The 24,471-nt window shown below is 44.6% G+C and overlaps 1 protein-coding gene across 2 annotated transcripts in view; it reads right to left on the bottom strand.

Moving 5' to 3' along the window:
• Fermt2 (FERM domain containing kindlin 2) overlaps positions 1-24,471 on the bottom strand; it is a 66,347-nt gene that overhangs the window by 35,356 nt on the left and 6,520 nt on the right. For both annotated transcript variants that reach the window (XM_052191716.1, XM_052191717.1), the window contains exon 3: positions 5,100-5,333. In XM_052191716.1, the coding sequence (XP_052047676.1) occupies positions 5,100-5,333 (234 nt within the window). The remainder of the gene's footprint in view (positions 1-5,099; positions 5,334-24,471) is intronic.

Below are 24,471 nucleotides of genomic sequence, written 5' to 3'. Positions count from 1 at the left end.
TCTTAACATAAAGAAATTGTGAGCATTGGTATCTCTGTTTCTCTAGTCTCTCTTGAATCTAAGACTCAGTGTGATCCAGGGGGGCAACAAGACATGAGGGCAGTCTGGGCAGTTTCTGCTGCACTTACTCAGCCAAGCTCTGAAGAGAGCTCAACAGCCCCTCCTCCAAAGGAACGTGTGCTGATTGGTTTTTAAATCAACCTGACACAGGGACTTACCTTAGAGACGGGGTGTGACCTGAGAGCTGCGAGCTTCTCTCCCAAGTTGCTTTGGCCATGCTGTTAATCACACCCTTACTAATGCAGGGCCTTGTGGAAGGGCCTGTCCTTGGAGACATCCAAGCACTCAGTTCCTCAACTTCTCATGATGTGAAAATGAAAACCCTTGCTTGGAACACAGCTGAGTTTGGATTTCTACTTACAGACAAAACTAAACTTATAAGGAAGAAAAATATATGAGAAAAGTAATTTGAAAATAAAGTAACAAGAAGCACTGAACAGTTTTTAGGCTAAACAAACAGCAGAACTCTGAGGACACTCACAAGCATAAAGCAGAGAACAATAATCTGACGAACTCTTCCTTCCCTTTCCTCTTTGCAGGAAACCCTTCAATCGGTCCTGCTGTCACATCCCTGTGTGTGTCTGTACTAAACACAGGTGCCCTTCCCAGGAGCAGGGCAGAGGAGAAAGTGGGGATGGGTTAGGGCTGGCCTAACCGACCTCACTAGTGGGAACACCGCCAAACCCCAGGAAGAGACTGTCCGCTTTGCTGTCCCAGGCAGGAGTGCACATTTGTGATGCTCGCCCGTCAGCAAACGGGTTAGAGAAGAACTCACTATGCTCTGACAGCAATGTCTGCTGTGAAAAAAGGCAGAGTGAGCAAGTCTGTCTCATTAAATCATTACATGACATTTTTGTAAGAGTTAAATTACAAAAGAAAATGTTTTCCTTTTTTTACCAATTAAAAACAAAACCAACAACAACAACAAAACTTTAGAAAGGTTGTCAGTGTTCAGCAAAAATGAGATAATTTCCCATTCAATTGGATGCCCGGCTGTACTGCTGACGGTTCAGAAGCTGGCCACCTCCAGCTCTGGGCTCTGATGCTAATGACATTTTTCTTCCTTTGGATTCTACTTCTCTTACAGTAACCAAGAGCCACAAGAACGAACCCAGAAGAGTTCAACTAATGAAACCACCATGACGAGCAGCACTTAAGTGGATTCATTTAATTTGAGGAAAATTACTTGGCTTGAATATTAAAGGATTTAATGGGAGAAAATTATTGCAGAGAGCAGTTACAAAGTCACGTCAGTGTTTGGTGTTCAGTGGTGGAAAAGATGAACAGAGAGTCTCCAATAAGTTACTTCAGGGTTGGCAAGCTTACCTTACGGGGCAGATGGAAGACCTTTCACCCTGTGCAGATCCACTCAACACTGTCATGCAATGCCCTGGTATGGGCAGCTGCCCAGGACCATGTTAATATCCAAGGGCCATGCAGAGCTGGCCCTGCCTCTCACTGACTGCAGCACTCTGGAGACAGGGCCCTGCACCTCTCCTGGGCAGCACAGTGGGAAGAACAGGGGAGAGCTGGCCCAGGGGGCATGAGTAAGAGAGAGAGGGCCCCATCACTCATCTGCCATGAGCACAGCAGAGATTCCCTCCTCACCGTGCCCCTTTCTGGATTCCTCCAAGCCCAGGCCGCTACAGCAGGATGTCCCTCACACTTGGGTTTTGGAAGCCTGTTCTCCAGCTGGTAGTGCTAAACACAGGTTGTAGATCCTCTGTGGCCTGAGCTGCCAGGCCTTGTCTCCTTCCTTCTAAAGCAGAGGGCGAGCAAACGAGTGGCTGAAAACAGCACAGCATTAGCAGTGGTAAAGGCTGTAAGAGCCTTCCCAGCAGAACAAGCTCGCACACAGCGAGCGTATTTAGGACGCACACAGTGCCGGTACAGAAACTTAAACTGCCTGGCGTTTACCTTCACTCACAAGAGATGTAGAGGGAAAGATGAATGTCTAAGGCATCTTACAACGAGTTAAAAAATCTGCAAGATTCAGTGACAGCCCGCACAGGATAGGAGAGGGGACTGTGAACTATGGTCATGGTGTGAAGGGCACACAGTATGGTACAAAGGGCACACAGTCCTTCCTCTTGTTCCTCATATGACACTGGCTCCCTGATCCCCACCTAAGTACATTTTATGTGGTAAGGTGTTAGGAATAAAATATAGGTGGAAAGTTCCCAAACACAAGATGTAAGTCAAAGCAAAGTTATCAGGAACAATGAAACAAAATTGTCACTGCTAATAAGACTAAAGGTCTAATTCATTACAGTGACACAAGGCAGGGGACACAATGCACAAGTGAAAAGAGGGTAAGGTATAATTTATAAGAGGTGTGACTATATAGAGTGACGTTTCTAACGGCAGTAACCAATGGGGTGGGGGAGGGGAACGGGGGGGGGGGTGTGAGGTGGCTCAGTGCACAGAGCAGGGAGAAGCTGCTGGACCCACCCCTAAGCCAGGCGTGGTGGCACACACTCACCGTCCTAGCACTTGAGGATGTCCCAAAGAAACAAAACCAAACACCAACCCTACTCTCACCTACAAAGCTCCCAAGAAATACAGAAAAATATCTTTCAGAGCTTAGCGTCTGTGATGATCATTCAGATGAGACAAGCTAGAGAGAACACTAAGCATAAAAATAAAATCTGCTCAGAGTAGAGGCTAAAGACTCCGGTTCAAGTCCCGAACCCACTCAGCATGACACAACCAACTCCCTGAAGTTGCCCCTTGACTTCCCCGCATGTACACTGTCATGTTTGCCCCACTGCCAGACAACAGCTATAAATGAATTAAAAAAACAAAAACAAACCTTGAGCCACGTGAGGTGACATACACAATCACAGTAACAAAAAAGCAAACCAGGCCACATAAGTACTTTGTGAAGGAAGTTAGGTGACTGATATTAAAGAAATTTACCTGTATTACTGCAACTTAAAAATGATAAAGTATCAATAGCTATTAATTCTAAACATTATGTATTAGATAACTTGTGTAATTCTTTGTGCTTTTCAGTGTTTTAATCTGTATTATCCAGTTAAACATAGTGAGTTATCCCAGAAGCACTACATAAAAATAGTGATACTAATTGGTCTGTTTCCCCTGTGATACCCTAAGTTTTTTGAACTAACAACAAAAGACACCTAAAAATTGGGTTGGCGGGGGAGAAGATGAGCATTTCTAAGATTATTTAAAATAAGAAAAACACACATTTCAGAAGTTAAAAAAAAAATGATTCTTGGGGCTGGAAAGATGGTTCAGTGGTTCAGAGCCCTGTCTGCTCTTCCACAGGTCCTGAGTTCAATTCCTAGCAACTATATGGTAGTTTACAACCACCTGAAATAGAATCTGATTCCCTCTTCTGGTGTGCATGAAAACAGAGCACTCGTGTACATAAAATCAATTAAATCTAAAAAAATTCCTAAAAGGTAGATTCTGATTTGATCAAAGAGGCCCCATGCAAACCACAAAGAACAAACCTAGAGACAGAAACTTAAGGAGCAAGGTGGCCCTGTGCTAAGGCCAACAGTCCCAGCCCAGCCTTCCTTCCAGGAGTACCTGGACAGGAGTATCTGCACACGGGGAGTATCTGCACAGGAGGAGTATCTGTACTGGAGGAGTACCTGGACAGGAGGAGTGCCTGGACAGGAGGAGTATCTGCACAGGAGGCGTATGTACCAGTGGTTCTAGCTCTGAGGAATTATAGAGGTGTCCTGAATCTATCTCAACTGAAAACTTGTCAATAATATGCTAAGCAAAAACAAAACTTCACTGTAGTATTTGCTCTAATAGTGAAACAACTGAAATGTCTACCAACAGAACTCTGGGAATGGAGAATTAATACCAGTGTAACTACATGCAACTACTGTAAAAGAGCACAAAACAGTAAATTGTATTTAAAAAATAAAACTATATACTTGGGGCCAGGGAGATGGCTCTGTGGGTAAGAACACTTGCAGTGCAAGCACAAGGACATGAGTTCAAATCCCCAGTATCCACTTAAATAGCCAGCACACAACTGCAACCCCAGTGCTGTGGGGAGCAGACACAGGATTGTGGAGGCTCGCTGGCTGCCAGCCTAGCTCTAGGTTCAAAGACACCTGCTTGAAGGAATTGTGCAGAGAAGAGAGTAGGACAGAGAACCAACATCTGCCTAACATTTTTACACCTGGGGAATCTCTCACACCTGCAAACACATGTGCAAACCCACCCCCCCACACACACACAGACAATATACAGCATAATCTGAACAAGCATATATATAGCAAATCAAACTGTAGATCAAAGTTACTTTGAGAGACAATATTTTTATGAATTACTAGTATCATCTGAAAATGCAACATATGTATAAAAATTATAGTTGTACTTGGAATTAAAACCTGGAAAAATCATTAAATATATCTAAGAACTATGTGCTAGTGGTAATGACGAATGTTACATTTCTCTGGCAGCTGAATGCTTCCTGTTATACGTCATAACCACGTCAGCCAAGTAAAAAGCAATCCAAGTAAAAAGACATCTTGTTTCTGAGAGCAGAGTATTCACACTGGGCGAGCAGGTCCTCGAAGTAGTTTCTTTCGGAGTGGGCAGGCCTTCATCAAAGGGAGTGACATCATCTCTCTGAATTACTAAAATCAAAGTGACTTAGGTGAAGGAAATACTGGAGAGCCACAGCCCTCTGTAAACAATGCTTGTTTCCTTCCCCACCCTCTGACAAACAATGCACGTGTGGCTTAGGGTATAGCTCAGGGTTGCTTTGCATGCACTGAGACCCAAGGCTCAATCCCACTACTGTCAAATGATCAAGTCATTAGAAAAGAGTTTTATATAATATATGATTCTAATCAGCAGAAAAAACCTAATCTTCCTGTTCCATCTTAACTCAATACTTCTTTATCTCAAAAAACAAAAAAACAAAACCTTATAAATAATAATTTCAAATCCGGATGCACATAGGGTCCAAGCCCAGACACCCTTAGGCTTAATGCAGAGCACCAGCCACATCTGCCTCATGTTTTCCTGAAGGGCGGGTCACTTACTGAACGTCTTGCAGATGTCAGACACAGCTTTGAAGACTCGGTCAGAGAAGTTCACTTTCACCTTCACATACTTCATGTTGGGAAGCTGCAGGCGGAGCAGTTTGTGCTGTGGGGTGAATTGAAGCTTAGCGTCTGCCTGGATGCCATATTTATCCAAGGTCCAGTGTGTCTTCAGCAGCCAAGTCCTCTTCTTTTCCCACCAGAGAGCATGGTCAGACCAATCTTTTTTGACATCTAAAGACAACAAACAGTAAACAAGAAAAAGGTTTAAAAATAGCCCAGGACACCTGGAGAGAAATTAAATACTGGGTACACTAAGAAAAACCAAAGACTGTTAATGATAGATACAAAAAAATACAAGTGGAGAAAACACTTTCCCTAGCCTCAAAACCCAGTGCACAGGAAAAAAAATACCCAAGGCTAACTGACCAACTGGACCTTGGAAGACAAACAGAACCCTGGGACTGGAGTAGGAAGCAGTTGTGGATTTTGAAATTCAGCTTTGAAGAACAGACAAAAGAATCCCCACAAAGTACATTCGAATACTAATTTCTGAGGCTACACACAGGTATGCAGGTGGGAGCTGGGGAGGAAGCCCAGTGGTTAACCACACTTGCTGCTCTAGCACATCAGGTGACTCACAACCACCCATAATCCCAGCCTCAGTGGAACAATGCCTCCGGCTTTTGTGGATGCCAGCACTTAAGAGCACCCCTAATATAATTAAAGTAAAATAAAAGTCTTAAGAAATAAAAAAAAAAAGTAATGCTTTAAAGTAGTAAGGATAGAACGCAGACTGGGAATCAAGAGAATGGCCACTCTAGGGGAAGGGCGTGGAAAGAACTCCACAACAAAGGTGAACAGCTTGCAGCCAAACACGCTTCCCAAAAACATCCTGAGGAAGATAACCCAGAGCATTGCAGTGGCAGAGTTTCTACTGCTGTGGTAAGATAAAAATCATGACTGAGTGACTGAGGAAGAAAGGGTTTATTCCAGCGTACAGCCCTCAGATCACACTCCAGCACTGAGGGAAGGCGAGGCAGGATCTATAAAGCAGACAGCAGGGAAGCATGCTGCGCACTGGCTTGCTCCCCAGAGCTTGCTCCTCTACTTTCCTGTTCAAGTCAGGACCCAGGCGGGGTGGCTCCACCCACAGTGAGTTGGGCCCTCCTACATCAACATCAATCAAGAAAATACCTACAGGCCAAACCAAACCCATAGAGACATTTTCTCAATGCAGATTCCTTATTCCCAGATACATCTAGGTTTGTATCAAGTTGACAAAATCTAACCAGGACAAGAATCATTGAGCCCAAGTTTTTTCTTTGAACATATTTTGGCACAAGTATATATAAAACTTTAATATCTATAAAATGTTTTAGCAGCTTTAGAAGCCTTTAGATACACAAGATTTGGGTACATTCAGATAAGGCATGCCGTAACAATAAACGTGTAATAGGCAGATATACAACTAACTCCAGCTGGTATTTATGGTAGTATTAAATTTAAAAACATTTTTGGATTAATTGTATATTAAGGTTACTAAGTGTCCCCCCAAAAGGGAGAAATGAAACAGCCAAACGGGCTGGAGAGATGGCTCAGCAGTTAAGAACACTGACTGCTCTTTTGAAGGTCCTAAGTTCAAATCCCAGCAACCACATGGTGGTTCACAACCTTCGGATGGAATGAGATCTGACACCCTATTCTAGGGTGTCTGAAGACAGCTACAATGCACTTACATATAATAATAAATAAATCTTTAAAACAAAAGAAACAAACAGTCAAACAAGTACCCCAGAGGGAAAACTAGCCAAACAAAAGAGAACTCACACCAACAACAGCAAAAGAAACTGTTAAGAACACATTCTTGAAATAAAACCTGAGGCTCTCAGCGGAGCTCTTGCTAGCAGAACTGATGTAAGGGGAAGGACACAGCTGTGTAGCCCAGCTTCCGTCCCCTTGCTAAGAACCCAGTTATATTTCTTAGCAGTGGAGACACATTCTCTGTTTATGACACTGACAACTATTCTTATCTGAAACAAAGGTGATTCTCCAAGTTCTTTTCTTACTGAAGTGTATCTATCAATCACGGTGTTGGAGGTCACCTACAAACACATGTGAAAACAGTATTTTGCAGCTGCTCTGTTACGCATGTAGTGTTCGTGCCTTAATTCTTTTCCAGCACTGAATCTGACAACTTTTGGAAGCCCTAAGTTCTGGATTAGTTTACAGCAAGCAGATAGCTGCAGCTGGGGCTTTTGAGAGAGAGAGAGAGAGAGAGAGAGAGAGAGAGAGAGAGAGAGAGAGAGAGAGAGGGGGAGAGGGAGAGGGAGAGGGAGAGGGAGGGAGAGAGAGAGAGAGAGACTGGTCACACCTGTTACTTTTCTCTTTAGGAACAGAGATTAAGATATTCAGAGAGGCTGAGCCTGCAGGTAGATATACAAGCCTCCCTCCCCACACCTCTACCCAGGCACTCCCTGTGAAGGACATGAAGTCATGTATTTCCAGTGAGAGAAAGAAAGCTGGGCAAGGTCTGTAATAAAGTCACTCTGGGGGCTGAAGAAATGGCTCAACAGCGACAAGCACTTCAATCCCTGCACTTGGGAGGCAGAAGCAGGCACATTTCTGAGTTTGAGGACAGCCTGGTCTACAGTGAGAGAGAGCTCCATTCCAAGACAGTCTACTCAGGGCTACACAGAGAAACCCTGTCTTCAAAACGAAACAAACAAAAACCAACCAGCCAATGAACCAACTAAATAAGTAAATTTTAAAGTCACCCTAAATCCAAAAATCCAAGACTTGGGTTGCCCCAAAAGTAACTTTGAGATTAAACTGAGTGGCTTACTTGTAGAACAGGGGTTGGAGGTCGGGGGGTCCCAGAAAGAACACTGGAGAGGGAGCCTGAAGCAGTTAGGAAGGGAAGGGAAGAGGCCAGAGTTCAGTAGCAGATGTGACAACTGCAGTCCTTTTCTACTGAGAGCAGATGCTACAAGGAAAAGAAAGGCTATTTCTCTATTTCCTAGGTTAAGCACTGTGTGTGGGGGTGGGGGTGGGGGTGGGGGTGGGGGTGGGGATGTGTGTGTGTGTGTGTGTGTGTGTGTGTGTGTGTGTGTGTGATTAAATGCCTAGCACTTCCTGGCCATCTCTCTAGTGGCCTAGGGCCAAACACTGTGTGTGTGTGTGTGTGTGTGTGTGTGTGTGTGTGTGTGTGTTGGGGGGGGTCATTAAATGTCTAGCACTTCCTGGCTACCTCTCTAGTGGCCTTGGGCCAAGTACTCAGGCACAGAAATCTCCATGCTTTAGTGGGCGGGCACGTTAGGAATCTGCCCACACAGCTGAAGGTGAAGTGGGCGTGGGGGCGGGTCCTCCCCACCTGCTCCCAGACTGAAATAAATGCTTACTGATGTGAAAAGCAGCTGCCTGACAGGGTAGCAGGGCAGAATCAGCGCCTTAAGCCCTAACAAAGGGCAGGCTCCTGTGAAATGTGGTCCAGATATAAGTGCTGAACAGAGAGGCCTGAGGAGAAACCTGAAATAGAAATTACTCATAATTTGTCAGAGGCAACTTGTTCCAGACCACAAAAGTTACAAGTGGACAAAAAATTACATTTTTGAAGTAAAAAAGAAAAGAAAGGGAAAGGAAAACCACCCCAAATAAGATGTAAAACTAGGGCTGGTAAAGTACACGGGGCCTAATGCACCATCTGTTGGCTTCTAAGGGCTCCCAGGAGCTAACAGGTTTCCGTGTTCATAAGGACTCCTGAGGCACAGGGCCCATCAGCATCCTCCTGACAGACAGACACACTGCGGCCCTCCAGCATCCTCCTGACAGACACACACACTGCGGCCCTCCAGCATCCTCCTGACAGACAGATACACTGCGGCCCTCCATGCCTGGACTCTGAACACTTTCCACAAGGTTCCTCAGATAAGTCTCATCCTTCCATGTGTCTGCCACCACGATGGACTGTACCCTGAAATTGGGTCAAAATCAACCCAGTCTCCTTAAAAGCAACAACAAAGGCAAAACCCCTTCACCACAATCCCTCAACTTTGCATAACCACACTTCAAACCCAGGACCTTTCCGACTGACGCCCCCTTTTCCTTGTTTCCTATTTCCAATCAGACACACAGCACATTGTGAGGTTTGAGAGAGACACAGCTCACATGGTAGCCTGAAAATACAACCAGCCAGCACGCTTATAAACCACAAGTGGCCTGCTGCTATTTCTCTTTAAAGCCTGGTTTCCAGCCAAGGCCAATTCTACTGATTCTTCCACGAAGCAGCAGCCTGCTTGCAAGGATAAACATGCACAAGAACAGCTTGCGACACAGGGACTGGAAATCCTGTAAGGATTCTGTTCACCCAGCATATGACAGAAGACCTCCTACCCATGGATGCTAGTGAGCCCAATGTGCTTCATCCTTAGACCCCTCACCCTGAGGGAGAGGAGGTCCAGGGCAGAAGAAACCTAATGTTGGGACTGGGGGGGGGAGAGAAACAGATCCCTGGAGCCCCTGGCCAGCCACTCCTGCTGGACTCAATAAACTTCTGGTTCAGTGAGAGTGTGTCTAGGAAAAGAAGATGAAGAGTAAGAGATGAAGAATGCTGTGCACACATTTAATCCTGGGACTCGGGCGACAGAGGGAAGGCAGCCTACGGACGAGCTCCACTCCAGGATAGCCAGGGCTACGCTGAGCTGTCTTAGTTAGGGTTGCTACTGCTATGATCAAACACCATAACCAAGAACAAGTTGGGGAGGAAAGGGCTTATTTGGCTTACGCTTCCACATCCACAGCCCATCACCAAAGGAAGTCAGGACAGGAACTAAAAAAGGACAGGACCTGAAGGGAGGGCTGACGCAGACAGAAGCCATAAAAGGTACTGTTTACTGTTTGCTCCCCATGGCTCTCAGCCTGCTTTCTAATAGAACCCAGGGCCACCAGCTCAGGGATGGCCCCACCCACAATCACGGATTAAGAAAATGCCCTACAGGATTGTTTGCAGCTTGATTTTATGAAACCATCTTCTCAACTGAGGTTCCCTCTCCAAGGACTCTAGCTTGTGTCAAAAGTTGACATAACGTTAGTCAGCATAGAAACCCTGTCTCAGAAAAAAATAGTAACGGAAGAGGACCCTTGACATCAACCTCTGACATGCATACACATCATCAAGCATATACATGTGTGTGCATACACCTGATGCACATGTGCATGCACGCACATACACATATTACAAAAAAAAAAACAAAACAAAACGGTGATGGGAGGTGGATGGAAGAGGGAGTGTGGAGCCTGTGGCATGTTTAAACAGTGGACAATCTGGCATTATTACAGGAGCATGCATGCTACAGCATCTGTGTGGGACTCACAAGGCAACTTTAAGGAGTCAAAGATCCTCTGGGAGGCAGAGGCAGGCGGATTTCTGAGTTCGAGGCCAGCCTGGTCTACAGAGTGAGTTCCAGGACAGTCAGGGCTATATAGTGAAACCCTGTCTCCAAAAAACCATAACCAAAAACAAACAAACAAAAAAAGGAATCAAAGATCTGCCTTTCTGTGGGTTCCCAAGATTCAACTCATGTTTGCATATTTTTACCCATGAAGCCATGTCCCCAGCCCTTCCAATAGCAGAGGCTACCCACATAGTCCACAACATTTGATACCAACATGTATCAAACAGCACCTGTAAAACAATTCATTAGCAAATGTCCATTAAACTGTGTGCCCACTGTACTGCCTTAGGGCTGGAGATGAAGCAAGCTCAGGCCCCTGAAGGAGGCTGCTGGGACCAGAGGGCTGCTGTCAGTGGGCGAACACTCCAGAGGCAGGCAGGCCTTGTCTGCAGGGGAAAGTTGTCCAGATTTTATTATGAGTATGAGATAAGGCACTTAGTGACTTCTAGTCTGGTCAGCACTGTGATTTCCTGAGCAGCATTTTAAAAAATGTTTTTAAAAATCTACTAAGTATTTTAAAAGTCTTGATGCCTGGGCCCAGCTGCAAACCAGAGCTATTTGGCCGGGGCTCTGTTTGAGGATGGAGAGGTAAAGGTGACTGACTCTCCTACCATCACCTGAGATCAACTCTGTTTGAACAGGTCTGGGACTGTCTCTCAGCAGGGCGATCCGTGCTTCCTAACAGTCCCTCAGCATGTTCACCAAGACTGCAACGAGAGCAAGAGCCCAGAAACGACCTGACTGCTGACGGCTGGGTCAGGGCACAGCAGCGGGAAAGAGACTGTGGATCGGACAATTCTGAGGAGCAGTGTTACGGGTGACAAGATGGTCACAGAAGGCATGGCAGGTCCAAGGAGCCCTTCAGTGGGGTTATCAGAAGGGAAAGGTACTACTACAGCAGCATTGTAACCTGACTGGAACGACTGTGGAGCCGTGTATCTTCACAGAGTGCAGGATGGCAGCAGTCGAACACATTCACTCTATTCATGGAACATTTCACATCCACAGTGAGGCCAAGCATGCCACACTAACTGTGAGGCAACCTCACAGACAAGCCAAAGAGCCAACGCAAATCAAATGCACGCACAATTGACCTGCAGAGGGAGGTTTACCTCTCTGCTGACAGGGTTCATTTGAGAAAGGGACTCACAAAACAGGTTCCAATGAAAGACAAACCAAGCTACCACGCTGTTGTTACTGACTAAATTTTTACTTTTTTACTATGGCTTATTGAAAAGAACTTGTTTTTCAAGGTCTTGGTAACAAAAACACTGGCCACTATTATAGTCACAGGATCAAAATTTTAAATCTTCTTCAGTTGTTTTCTAAATGTTTCAAAGTGTTTCCCAGTGCCGAGAACACCTGTCTGAGGGATATACTGAAGGATTTTGAGGTTAGGTGGGGGACTTTCGGCAGCAGGATGATGAAGGGGCTTAGAGGGGGGAGTATAGAGGGTTAGGTGAGTGTGGCTAGGCGGCGTGGGGGAAGGTGTCCAGGCGGGCCCTTGCCTGGGCACCTCTGCCCCTGAGGGACCACACACACACAGACATGGTATAGAATAGAGTTTATTCAGAGTAGGGGATGGGAGTTAGTGGTAGAGAGAGGTAGAGAGAGAGAGAGGGGGGGGAGGGAGTGGAGGCCGGCCATGACCACGTGGGGGGGGGGGAGAGCCCCAGGGGCAGAGAGGTGAGAGTATGTGGGAGAGCAAAGAGAAGGGGGAGGGGCAAGTAGCCCCTCTTATAGTGGGCCAGATCTCTGGGGCGGGGCATACCTGGCTATTGCCAGGTAGGTGTGGGGTAGAGCTTAGACAAAACCCCAACATATACGCCCGTGCTTTATCCTAGAACCATCTTTTACATCTTCAAACTCTTTCCCTTTGTTTTCTTCCCTGCTGAGACATTTCTTACTACAAATGAGTATTTACACTTTTATCATATTGACAACTTTTTAGGCTCAAAGGAGAAGCCTACTCCAGCTGTTAACCGCTTACTGTACAATGAGGACTTTAGGGCAGATTGCAGTCAGTGGTCATGCTAATACTCTGTGTGTCTGTGTTTGTGGTCCCACTCAGTTGACAGACAGCATCCAGGAATCAACTGCAGAGCCCACCAGCTAGCTCTAATCACACTGGAAGCCAATGTGAAAGCAAAACACAGTTTCTTTGGGCTAGGTCAACAAGTCAGATGCTTGGGATGGAATTTCCAGTGTCTCCTCTCATTACCTGACTCCCCTCCCCCCCCCCTCACCTTTGACCAGCATTCCAGACTTTCTGGGCCTTCTCCAGCTGTGAAACTGTCAGAGATTATCCTTTCTCAGCAACAAAAAGGTTAGGTTAGCTCCAAAGGAAACTCCAATTCCTCAAACTCCACTTACCTGTGAATCCTGAGGGACTGAGGCAGCCTGGGAGTTAACACTGACTTTGATATTCTGATAGGCATCAAAGATATAATATGTCAATGAACAGCCATATACTTCCCTTCTGCCAGAGGTAGGGGAAATGACTCCTTTTGGATGACCTGTTTCACAAGCTTCTGAGGAATGTTAGCTTAGCTAACCATCACAAATCCTTCTGTAGTAGAGTTTGAATTGGGTCAAGACTGCCATTTTTGGGCACATGCACTGCCCTTTGGAATTTGGGGAATTGGAGTTTCCTTTAGGCCTGACAACTGGTCTCCTTGATGTTTACTGTTGATTAGAGAGGACAACTAGAAGAGGAGGAGAGCCACAAAGTCCCAGGTTGACTCATCACTTAAACATTTCACACAGAAAACAGAAGCCGTTCAGGAGTGAAAAGGTTGGCCAGACTTCTTAAATAACCTTAGTCTGCAACCTAAAAACAGCAACCAGCCTGGAAATACACTGGCGCTAACCAACATGGTAGCACATACCTTTAAGCCCAGCTCTTAGGAGGCAGGGTAGCCTGGTCTACATAGTGAGTTCTATCTAATACAGCCAGAGCTACACAGTGAGATCCTGCTCAAAACAAGCACCAAACAAAACAAAACAAAAACCAGAAAAACACCCCAAACCGAAGACAAAAGACATACAGGTGCAAAAGTGGCTCAGATACGGGAGTAACCAACGACTTCTTGATTAGCCTTTAGGCCTACTGAGAGACGGACACATACCTTACTTACACTGTTAAAGTGGCCACGGGCCTGAGGAAAAGTAGATCACGGGCCTAGAACAAAACCTATTACTATTCTGCTAAAGGAACATAGCAATAAAATAATACTTAATGACATACTGCTATATTCATAGATTAGTGTTTTGCTCAGCCCTCACCTGAGAAGCCCTTCTTACTGCAGATAGAACTAACACAAAGACATACAACTGGACAATGTACAGAGGGGAAGAGACTTGGGAGCATTTAATCCTAAATGTAATGTTTTCATGAAAGCGCTCCTCTTAGGGCTTAAGAGGCAGAAGAGGAGGTGGGGAGATCTTTTAAGAGCTAGAGGTGGTAGAAGACTCCTGCTAAGATTCTGTCTGAACTCCATCCCAGTTACCAGGCAACAGCCAGGTATGCCCCGCCCCACAGTTACCAGGCAACAGTCAGGTAGGTCTGGTCCACTATAAAAGGGGCTGCCTGCCCTCTCCTCCCTTTCTAGCTCCCTCTCTCTGCCCATTCCCTTCCCCCTCTCTCCACAAGATGATAGCTGGCCTCTACTTCTCTACTCTCTCCTTCTCTCTGCGTTTCTCTGCCTCTACTACCCTCTTAACCCCCCTCCCCATGCCCTGAATAAACTCTATTCTATTCTATACTGTTGTGTGGTGAATCCCTCAGGGGGAAGGGATGCCTCAGCATGGGCCCCCTGAGGCACCCCCTTCCCCCACACTTCACCTCACTCCCCTAACATATCTTAATACCGCTTTATCTTTTTATAATCACAACTCCAAGGAAACAGTGTCTTCCAGACACAACAGAACTGATGTACATGTGAACTCTCAGACGGGGACGGCAAGCATAAAACCTGAATAGGTTCAAGCTGGATGGGATCTCAGAACTGAGACAGGGGAGTGGATAATCAAACCTCCCAACTTGTTCCAATGCAGATTTTATCATTTCACTTCTAATGAAAAACATTAAGGTCTTGACTGGCAGTATAACCCCCTTCCTGAGCTACATAAATCTCGGCCAGCGTAAGGGCTCCTCCAACGCAGTCCTCTGGTCCAGTTTATGGACCAAGGCCTAACTTTAGGTGGCTCCTGAGTGCTTATGGTTGGACAGCAAGCACTACTGAGCCATCTCCCTAGCAGAACACTTAATTACGGCCTGGAAACAGCGTCCTTTATGCTGTGGTGAAGTCATTCTACTTTCTAAATAGGGATCAACACTTTAACTTCTTGTTGCGGTTGGAGGAGGTGGAGGAGGTGGTGGTGGTGGTGTGTGTATGTGTGTGTTTCCTTGAGACAGGGTCTCACTACGCAGCACTGGCTGCACTGGGTTTCACTGTGAAGAGAAGACTGGCCTTTAACACACAGGTCTGCCTGCCTCTGCCTCCTAAACGCTATCCTGTACATTCAATGTCACTCTGAGCCTGGTGGCACAGACCTGCAGTCACAGGTACTTGGAGGCTGAGGCAGAAGAATCCCAACTTCAAGGCTGCCGGAACAACTTGGTGACAACTTGTTAAGATAAAAGCATTTTAAGGAGGTTACAGCTCAGTGGAGGAGTGCTTGCTTAGCGGTTAGCCGTCCTGGGTTCAGTCCCCAGGGCAGCAGGATCAGCGTCATGAAATGTTTGAGCTCATCGTTATATACATGCAGGTCTGTTCTGGTGCCGCTTCCATGACGACATCTTCACCCTGCTACACTGTCTTCTCTCTGTCAGTAAGTTTTGTATTTATCAAGATTTATCAAGTTCCATGGCTGCATCTGCGTGTCCTGAGTAGCGGTGGCGGTGGGAGCCGGGCCATCAGGCCGGGCTACGCAGGGAGTCGGACCTGAGCCCACTCTGGAGCACCCGTTTCACTACTGCGTTTATCTTCATTAACCGATTTCCTCTTTCAGTTTTCCATTCTCATAAAAGATCCTGGAAGTTTATCACTCGGAGACTAGAGGCGACACAAGCACACACTGCGTGGACAGAGGTCACGTCACTCGGTTACCCCTGCTACGGGCTAGTGGCACAGACTGCACTTCACTCATCAGTCACAGCCCAGGCAGAAGATGGGAGTTAGGTTGCTAGGCAACTGTTGCAGGTTCGGTCACAGTAACAAAGGAGTACACTGATGGTAAAGCATTCATTGTTTTGAAATTTCTGTGTCATATTTTAAAATGCTAACTTGTTAGCAGAAACACCAACTGTTTCAAGTTTACATCCACTCAAACCAATAACATGTTTCAATTAAAGTATGGTATAGACATTATTAGTTTATTTTACATTAAAGCTTCTGAGGTTAAATGATGGTGTCTGTGTCCCGTGGTGGGAAATATTTAGAAAATGCTACAGATGAGGACTTGGATATCTTTGTGCTCACATGTGGCCACCCTGCTCCCTAGTGTGATGCGCTTCAGGGAAGAAAGGAAGCAGGGCAGGGGCTGAGCTCTGTTGAAGCCGTAGCCTCGGGAGTCAGGCCAGAGCTGGGCATCCCTTCCACCAGAGGAAATAGAGCAGGGTCACTCAGACTTCTCTGTCACCAGAACTGTGAGAACTAAATCTTATTAAAGACACATACATGATTTAGGATAATTGTTATATTTATCCTAAAAATAAACTTCAAATGAAAACTATTTCTTCATAACTAACAAGAATTTGGAATTTACTTTTCAAAACAAATAAAAGTTAGGAATAGTGGTACAAAATTGTAACCCCAGCCCTTGAAATTACAAATTGGACGTCTGGTTATCATGTCCGTCCCCACCCCTCCCAAACTTAACCCAAACTAGAGTTATCCAAGAAACCGAAAAAGTGTCTCTGTAGGATTGGCACATAGCCAAGTCTGTGGAATATTTTCTTAATTAGCCATTAATATGGGAGGGCAGAGTCTATGGTGGGTGGTGCCAGCCCTGGCTTGGTACAATAGGAAAGCAGGCTGAAGTCCCAGCACTCAGGAGGCAGAGGCGAGCGGATCTCTGTGAGTTGAGGCTAGTCTTATAGTGAGTTCTAGGATAGCCTGAGCTACATAGTGCGAGTCTCCAAAAAGAAAAAGTATTCTATGGAGCTGGAGAGATGGCCCAGCAATTCTCAGCACCCATATGGCAGCTTACAACTGTCTGTAAAGCCAGGTCCAGGAGATCCAACACCCTCCCTCACACAGACACTGCTGCAGGCAAAACATCAATGTAGCTTGGTTTTTTGTCTTTAAAAAGGAGGCTGACTTAGCCATGGGGAGCGATCTAGGTCTCTGATTCAGTTCCTGACTTCAGGGTCCCACCCTGAGGTCCCACCCTGAGGTCCCGCCCTGAGGCACCTCAGTGATGGACTGTGATGTGGAACTGTAAGCTGAAATAAACCCTTTCCTTCTGAGGCTGTTTTTGGTCATGGTGTTTTATCATGCAACAAAACCTAACTAAAACAACAGCCTGGGCTATACAGTGAGTTCTAGGCTAGCCCTAAATATGGCAATATCCTATCTAAGAACAAGCAAAGCCAACCAACAAAAACCTAGAAACAACCTTTTTTGAAGTACATGTACAAAATTAAGTCCATTTATTTGATTTCTCTATTTCTACTTATTATTACATACTATCCCAAGGTGGCTGAGAAGGTCTTCAGTTGAGGCGGACCATGCAAGCACAGAGTGCACACAGTGGATGATGCCACACAATGATCATTCCCTGGGGAGGGCGGCTTTCTACCCAGCACTGAAGGCTCACTGCTAACTTATTTAACAGGCTTAGTTTCTAGAGATCAGAGTAAAACAAAGTCAAACCCTGCAATCTCTCAAAGACTATCACTAGAGTGTATGTACTAGATAATGTTCAAGTCACAAAAATTAACTGCACTGATTCTTTTAAAAGTGGTCAGAGGTGTTAATTAGTTCAAAAGATAACTTAGTAAGACTTCTTAGCTTTGACATTTTAAATTTCTCTCAGAAGAAAATACTAACAAATTCTAATACATTCAGTTCTGAGCTTCTAAGTCATTTCCCTCTACAACTCCATCCTATATTCTGGGTCAGGGTCTCAGTCCACATTCCTGCTTTACTTACACTGACTTTGGCTATATTTTAGTAACTACTATGTAAAGACCATCTTTCTCCATGACTGAAAGTAGAACAGTAGTAAAAATTTGAGTTAATTTTATTCACTCCAACAGTTCTTACTTAAAAAATAGTAAGTGACTGAAGAATAAATAAAGCATAAAATGGCGCTTTGTACTTAACTGTACTTCTGCTGATAAGCCCGCTCCTCTAGGACAGGCTGTAGCACACCTCGATGCTGCAGTCCCCACCCACCCAGGACACGGAACTTTTCACTGGACCATCCTCAGGCCAGCCATTAGTTATGCTTCTAAGTCTCCACCATCTTCTGACACAACACAGGTTATCTGGCATCTATTCCTTAGCCAACCTACCAACTCCAAGTTCAAGGTGATCTATTTCATTCTGTTATTAGAAAGCAGCTCTCAGCGACAACAGGAAGGACATGTTGAAAGAACATGTACCCTACACATTTGCTCCTGTTCCAGGAGAGGTGAATCTACACACGTTCTTCACTCCACACGTTTAGCACCACACAGCTCTATAACCTAAATGAGGCATGAACGTATAGAATTCATTCACAGCTGCCTCTCTCACCCTAACATCTCTGTTTTGCAATCACCAAGTTGGAGTTCACTCTTGGATTTCAAGAGGAGCCTCAAGAAAATTATACCCACCGCCGCCGCTGATAGCTATTATTGACTGTATGTCCAAACTACACTACCTCTAGGTGGTTAACTGGATCGCTATCCGCACTTCCCTTACACAACAACCAAGGCACAGGGACACTAAGAAACTTAGCACAAGACCATAAAACATGTGATGTCAAGCTAGTGTTCAAACACATGCGGTCTTACTTTAGGGAAATAATAAGATGTTACACTATTAAGCAGAACTGGTGAAGAAAAAAAATCTTCCAAAGTGGTTTTGACAAACAACTAAATCAGAGATTTCTGACTGAACACTACAATGAGGATATTTTAAATTATTTCTCAATTCATGTTTTAGGCTTGCACAGTAATTAAAGGATAACTTTTGTTTGAGGGTCTGGCCTCCAGGTCCTCCCTGTATCCCTCAGGTACAGGCTATGGCTGGCTTACCCCACCCTCTACCCTAAATTTCTCCAGCTGGGGTGGGGGTGGGGAGTGGGAGTGCTGCCCTTCCTTATATATAGTACAGCCATTTTGGTTCCTGGCTTTTTGTAGCTTTGGGCCTCCTGGCTGCTGCGCTTGGGTCCCCCTCTGCCCCCCCATGGCCCAGTTCAGGGTCAGGTCCACTGTGGACTCTCCCACAGGTTCCTGCTTCTGGCTATGCTCTCCCACGTATCTATAATAACTTTCTCCTCCACCATACCTAGGAAGTCAAGTTTCCTTCCTTTTTATTTTTTTATTCACTTACTTTGCAGTAAGTGATATATGTAGCAAGGATAACATAGTAAGGATAACCTTTTTTGAGAGGTCTCTCTACGTAGCCCTGGCAGCTTTGAACTATGTAGAGCAAGCAGGCTGACCCAGAACTCAGGGATATAGAGGCTTCTGACTCCCAAATGCAGGAATAAAACTGGCTTTCTACTAATTGCTAGAGATATTTAGTCAAAATACTGACTTTAAGAAATAGGTGACAAACCTAAGTTAAGTGGGAATAAAAATAAAGCTAGTCTAACAAAACACACAACTCTTGCCACATTTAAAAGTCCTTAACTGCTGGCTAAAAAAAGGACTTGTCTAATTAGTATGCTAAATTTATATAAAATACCTTCTACGCCAGCACTCCACATGGAAGCAGAAAATATACCATTTATAAAACATCTTCGCACTTTACTTTTTATAATATTACTAATATTGACACACCGTGGTCAGGAAGTTCACTATTATTTCTAATACGGTAGAGCGTAAATGAGTGCTAGATGGCTTAACTTCATAAAAGCCATTTTTCATCTGTTACAAAATACTATTTCTCTAGGTCAGCTTCAGAAAGTGCACACACCACTGCTGGTCATCCCAGACGTCAACCCTCTGCTTGTGTCTGCTGACATAATCCTTCCAACCACTCTATCAGTAAGGCTATAGATTACCCTCACTCTACATGAGTACAGTCCACTGTCACACAGCTAGTCTATGGCACAGTCAGGATCCTGCCACAGGTGGCCTCTAGAACAATAGAATTTATCACCACAATGTCTAAAAGCAAACAGTTTTAAAACTGATACAGCAATCACTTTCCCTTTTCAAGTTATTTTTAAGTTTTATATAATTTTTAAGTCAGAACCCAGAAATTACATTAAGGAGCATTACACCAGAAGGCACTTATCCAGCAGAAGCCTACAATCGATCAACTTGGCGCTTTTTTTGTTTTACTCATACCTCTGGGTGTTCTATTATGGAAAAAGATATCAAAAACATCATTATACAGATGGTTTCAACCTTAAAATACCTGATACATTTTTAAATTACAATATAATATTAGATGCAGAGCTAAGAAGAGACCATAAATGTTAGAGCAGGTGTTCCTGCTGCTTTTTTTCCAGATGGGTAACCTAGACAAGTTTTAAAGGTCACCCAGGGCAGATCCTCATGCACCCAGCCAGGAGACAAGTCTCAGTCCTGAATCACTGCAGGGTATGGAGCTCACGTATCTATAAACCCAACATTCAAAAGGCTAAGGCAGAAGAGTTTCCACGCATTCAAAGTCAGCCTGAGCAGTGAGTGTCGGATTAACCTTGGTTACAGAGTGAAATACTAACATAAAATATTTTCACTCGAGGAGGTTGGAGACGACTCGGAGTTTAAGAGCACTGGCTACTCTTCCAGAGGACCAGGGTTTGGTTCTCATCACACACACACACACACACACACACACACACACACACACACACACGGCAGCTCTTGCAGAAGATCAAAGCTGCTGTTCCCAGCACGCATGCAGGTGGCTCGCAATGGCCTGTAAACCCCTGCAGGATACCAGAAATCCTCCTCAGGCCTCTGTGTTTACACATGCACATACTCACACACAGATACACACAGCTCTATGCAATCATAATAAAGGAAAGCTCTAAAAACTAAATAAAAATAAAACCAAAATAAACACAGGGGCCCAAACCAAAATAAACACAGGGGCCGAGGAGACAGCTCGGTCAGTAAATGCTTGCAAGGAAAACACCCACTAGCGGGGAGCTGAGTTTTCATCCCAGCCCCCAGGAGCTGGAATGAGGAGGCGCCCTGGGCCAGGAAGGTCGGTCAGCTTGTCACACAGACACCAGCAAATACGCTCTTGAAAAGCACACCAAAATTATTGTCATTCCAGACACACTGCCCCAAAGCCAAACTACTAAGTCATCAGAACAGAAAGCATGAAAACAGAAACCCATGACAGTACTATGTGCAGAGGCAGAGAGACTAGCCAAAACTCCTATGCAATGTTGAATGGAAGAGAAAATGACTCCGGACAAACTTGGCTGTCTCTTATAACTTTAGGCTTATGCTTTCGACCCTGCCACCGCACTCTTCCTTAGTTATCAAAAAGAAATGGGAAATTATGTCCACACGTTTTTATGGCAACATTATTCACAATCTCCCCAAACTGGAAACTCAAATGTCTTCCATTACTGGTAAAATTACAGTACATATCCAAGCTGGGTGGTGGTGCACATCTTTAATCCCACCCAGGAGGCAGAGGCAGGTGGCCCTCTGAGTTCCAGGCCACCCTTGACTACAGAGCTCCAGGACAACCAGGGCTACGCAAGAAACCCTGTAATTCCCATCTCCTCCCCCACAAAGCCCACTAGAGTACACCTCCATTCCACAGATTAACATTCCACCATAAGAACTATGGATATGTTCAACTGACCAAAGAGCCACACTGTACGAAGAAACCACATCCAAACACTTGTATCAGTGCGCCTCCCCTTACAAGGCTCCCCAGAGAAGGCCAACCAGCAGTGGTTAAGGGCCTCAAGCTCGGGAGTGAGGTGACCATGGAGGAACACAAAGGAACTTGGGGCCCACTTCTGTTTCTTGATTATGGTAGCTTAACATGACTGTAAATCTATCAAAACCCAAAACATTACATCCAACAACTGTTTTGGCTTTATGTAAATTATACCTAAAAATACTTCTACGAGTTAAGAAAAACAGTAGGGCTGGAAATATAACTTAGTTGGTAGAGTGACTGCCTCCCATGCAGAAGCCCCGAGGTTGCTCACTGTATCAGCTGGGCGTGGTGATGCAGGTCTGTAATCCCACATATGGGAGATGGAGGAAGGGGGATCAAATGTCTACGGTCATCCTCAGCTATGCAAGAGTTCTAGGCCAGGCTCTGCTAAATGAGACACTACTTAAGACAAACAAAACAGTAGTAGTATGGAAAGATGCTGGAGTACGCAGTGATTACAGACTAATACAGTAATTATTTGGGGGGGGGGGCTAGGATGAGATAGGGGCTCTCTCTGTAGCCCTGGCTATCTAGAACTTGCTTTGTAGACCAGACTAGCCTCTAATTCACAGATACATCTGCCTCAGCTTTCTGAGTGCTGGGATTAAAGGCATGGGCCACCACACCCAGCTAATATATTAATTTTGATAATGAACTCAATGTCTCAAAACTGAATTACGATAGGTAGAAATCTGTAATCACAAATCCAAGTGGAAAAGTCACGTCTGGGAATAAAAGAGCCTGTGAGATGGCTCAACAGTTAAGAGCAGTGGCTGCTCGTTCAGAGGAGCGGGGTTTAATTCCCCCATGGTAGCTTACAACTGTCCCTAACTCAGAGGAGCAGGGTTTAATTCCCCCATGGTAGCTTACAACTGTCCCTAACTCCAGTTCTAGGAGAGCCAAGGTGCACACATGGTGCACATACACACACAAAAGACTCATATGCATGAAATAAAACAAATCTTTCAAAAAGATAATAAAGAGTTATTTAAAAACACCTTGCATAATATTTACTTCACACCAGGCATTACTAGTCTTATCTGTATAAAATTCTTAAATAAGTATCCTTTACCCCTAATTGAAGGTCTGGCTCAGGGGCAGAGTTCCTGCTCCGTTAGCATCTATGAGGCCATGGTTTTGAGTATTAGTGTCAAAAATAAACAAGAAGTCTGAATTTCTCCCAAAGTATTTTCATGAGTTTCTAACTAGGCTCGTGTTTTCATGTGTCAAGAAATAATCTTACTTCACTCCTTTACTATTAAAGAATATAAAACACCACTCTTATAAAACAAATTAAGTAGGGAATTAATTTACCACTGGCTACAAATTTCTCAAATCTCTGAAATACCATCATCCACTTACTGGTCAACTGCATTTCTGCAATCTCAGAAAAACAGTTATTAAATAGCTCTTTGTTATATTACTCAGGCAGGTATGTGTTTCAGAACAAAGGGGAAAGCCAGAATGATAGCTATTGTTTTGCTGTTGTCTAGGGGGTGGGAACACATGGTAATCCAAGCTAAACTCTTTTTGAGGCATATATTCTGCACTCACAAATAGGAACCGGTATTCTCCGTTGTACGACAGACACATTCCTCCCCGTCAGGATATATCCAGACATCTCCAATGCTGACAAGGTATAGTCACTGTATTTGTAGAGCATTAACAGTTTATATAAAGCACCTCGATGTGTACATAACTCATGTCTCAACAAAACCTATGATATTTGTCCTTTCGATTTATTACACCTATTCCTGAGCATGTGCATGTGTGTGCATGTGTGTAGGTCAGAGAACAGCTTGTAAAAGTCAGTTCTTCTACCATTGAAGTCCCTGGGATTGGAATCAGACAACAGACTTGGCAGCAGGTCTTCACCTGCTAAGCTAAGGCTCTGTATACTCTTTTGAGACAGGGTCTCATGGAGCCTAAACTGGCCTCAAACTCACTCTGGCCTTGATTACAGTATTACAGGCACACATAACGACCCACTCGGATGGCTGGATTGGTTGTTACAAGGATCACACAAACCAGGACGAAGCAGGGTCAGAGGCTGAAATCAGATCTGCTGGCAGACAGACAACACTTTCTTTCTCTTACTGATCAGAGTATCCATTAGTACTTCAAGCAATATGCGGACAGCTGACATCGGGAACCACCTACAGCCAATAATATCTAAGAGTGTCTTTAATATAGCTGGGTGCAGGGTGCACATCTATTAACTCCTATACTTGGGAAGCCAGGGCTAGAGGATCATACAAGCCCTGGAATCCCATGCCAGCCTGAGAAAAATAAGGAGACCCTATCACAAAAAAGAATATTAAAATAAAGATGTTCCCAACAGTCCAAGTAATTGAAGAGTTAAATTAAATTTAAAGATACAGTCTATGGAAGAGAACTTACAAAAATATTGAGTATCACATTGATAACTTTGCTTTGAAAGGCAAAGAGATGTCTCAATAAGGACTGTTTCACAGTGTAGCTATGATGTCTAGATAGACGGTTATTTTATGTGTACCTTAATTACATAATCTCTTTGAGCTCTGCACTTAGATATTTTGTCTTTTAAAGGTGTAAGAGGCCAGTTTGGCTGCCATCAACACTGAGACAACTATAAAATCTGAATGTATTTGAATATGTATTTATAGAAGGTGACAGTATTAAATTAATATTAAATTTCCAGAATCTGATATAAGAGAAGTCATGTTTAAGCAGTCTGTGTTTGAGTTCTTAAGGGCAAAAGGTTGTGATGTCAACAACTTGCTCAAGCAGCCCTAAGAGCTGTGCTTCCCAGCAGTGAGATCTAATGACCAAGCTGAAGATGAAATGCCTCTCATTGGACCA

Source organism: Apodemus sylvaticus, chromosome 8 (genome assembly GCF_947179515.1).
Source record: "Apodemus sylvaticus chromosome 8, mApoSyl1.1, whole genome shotgun sequence".
Lineage (NCBI taxonomy): Eukaryota > Metazoa > Chordata > Mammalia > Rodentia > Muridae > Apodemus > Apodemus sylvaticus.
This window is presented reverse-complemented; position numbering and strand designations above follow the sequence as displayed.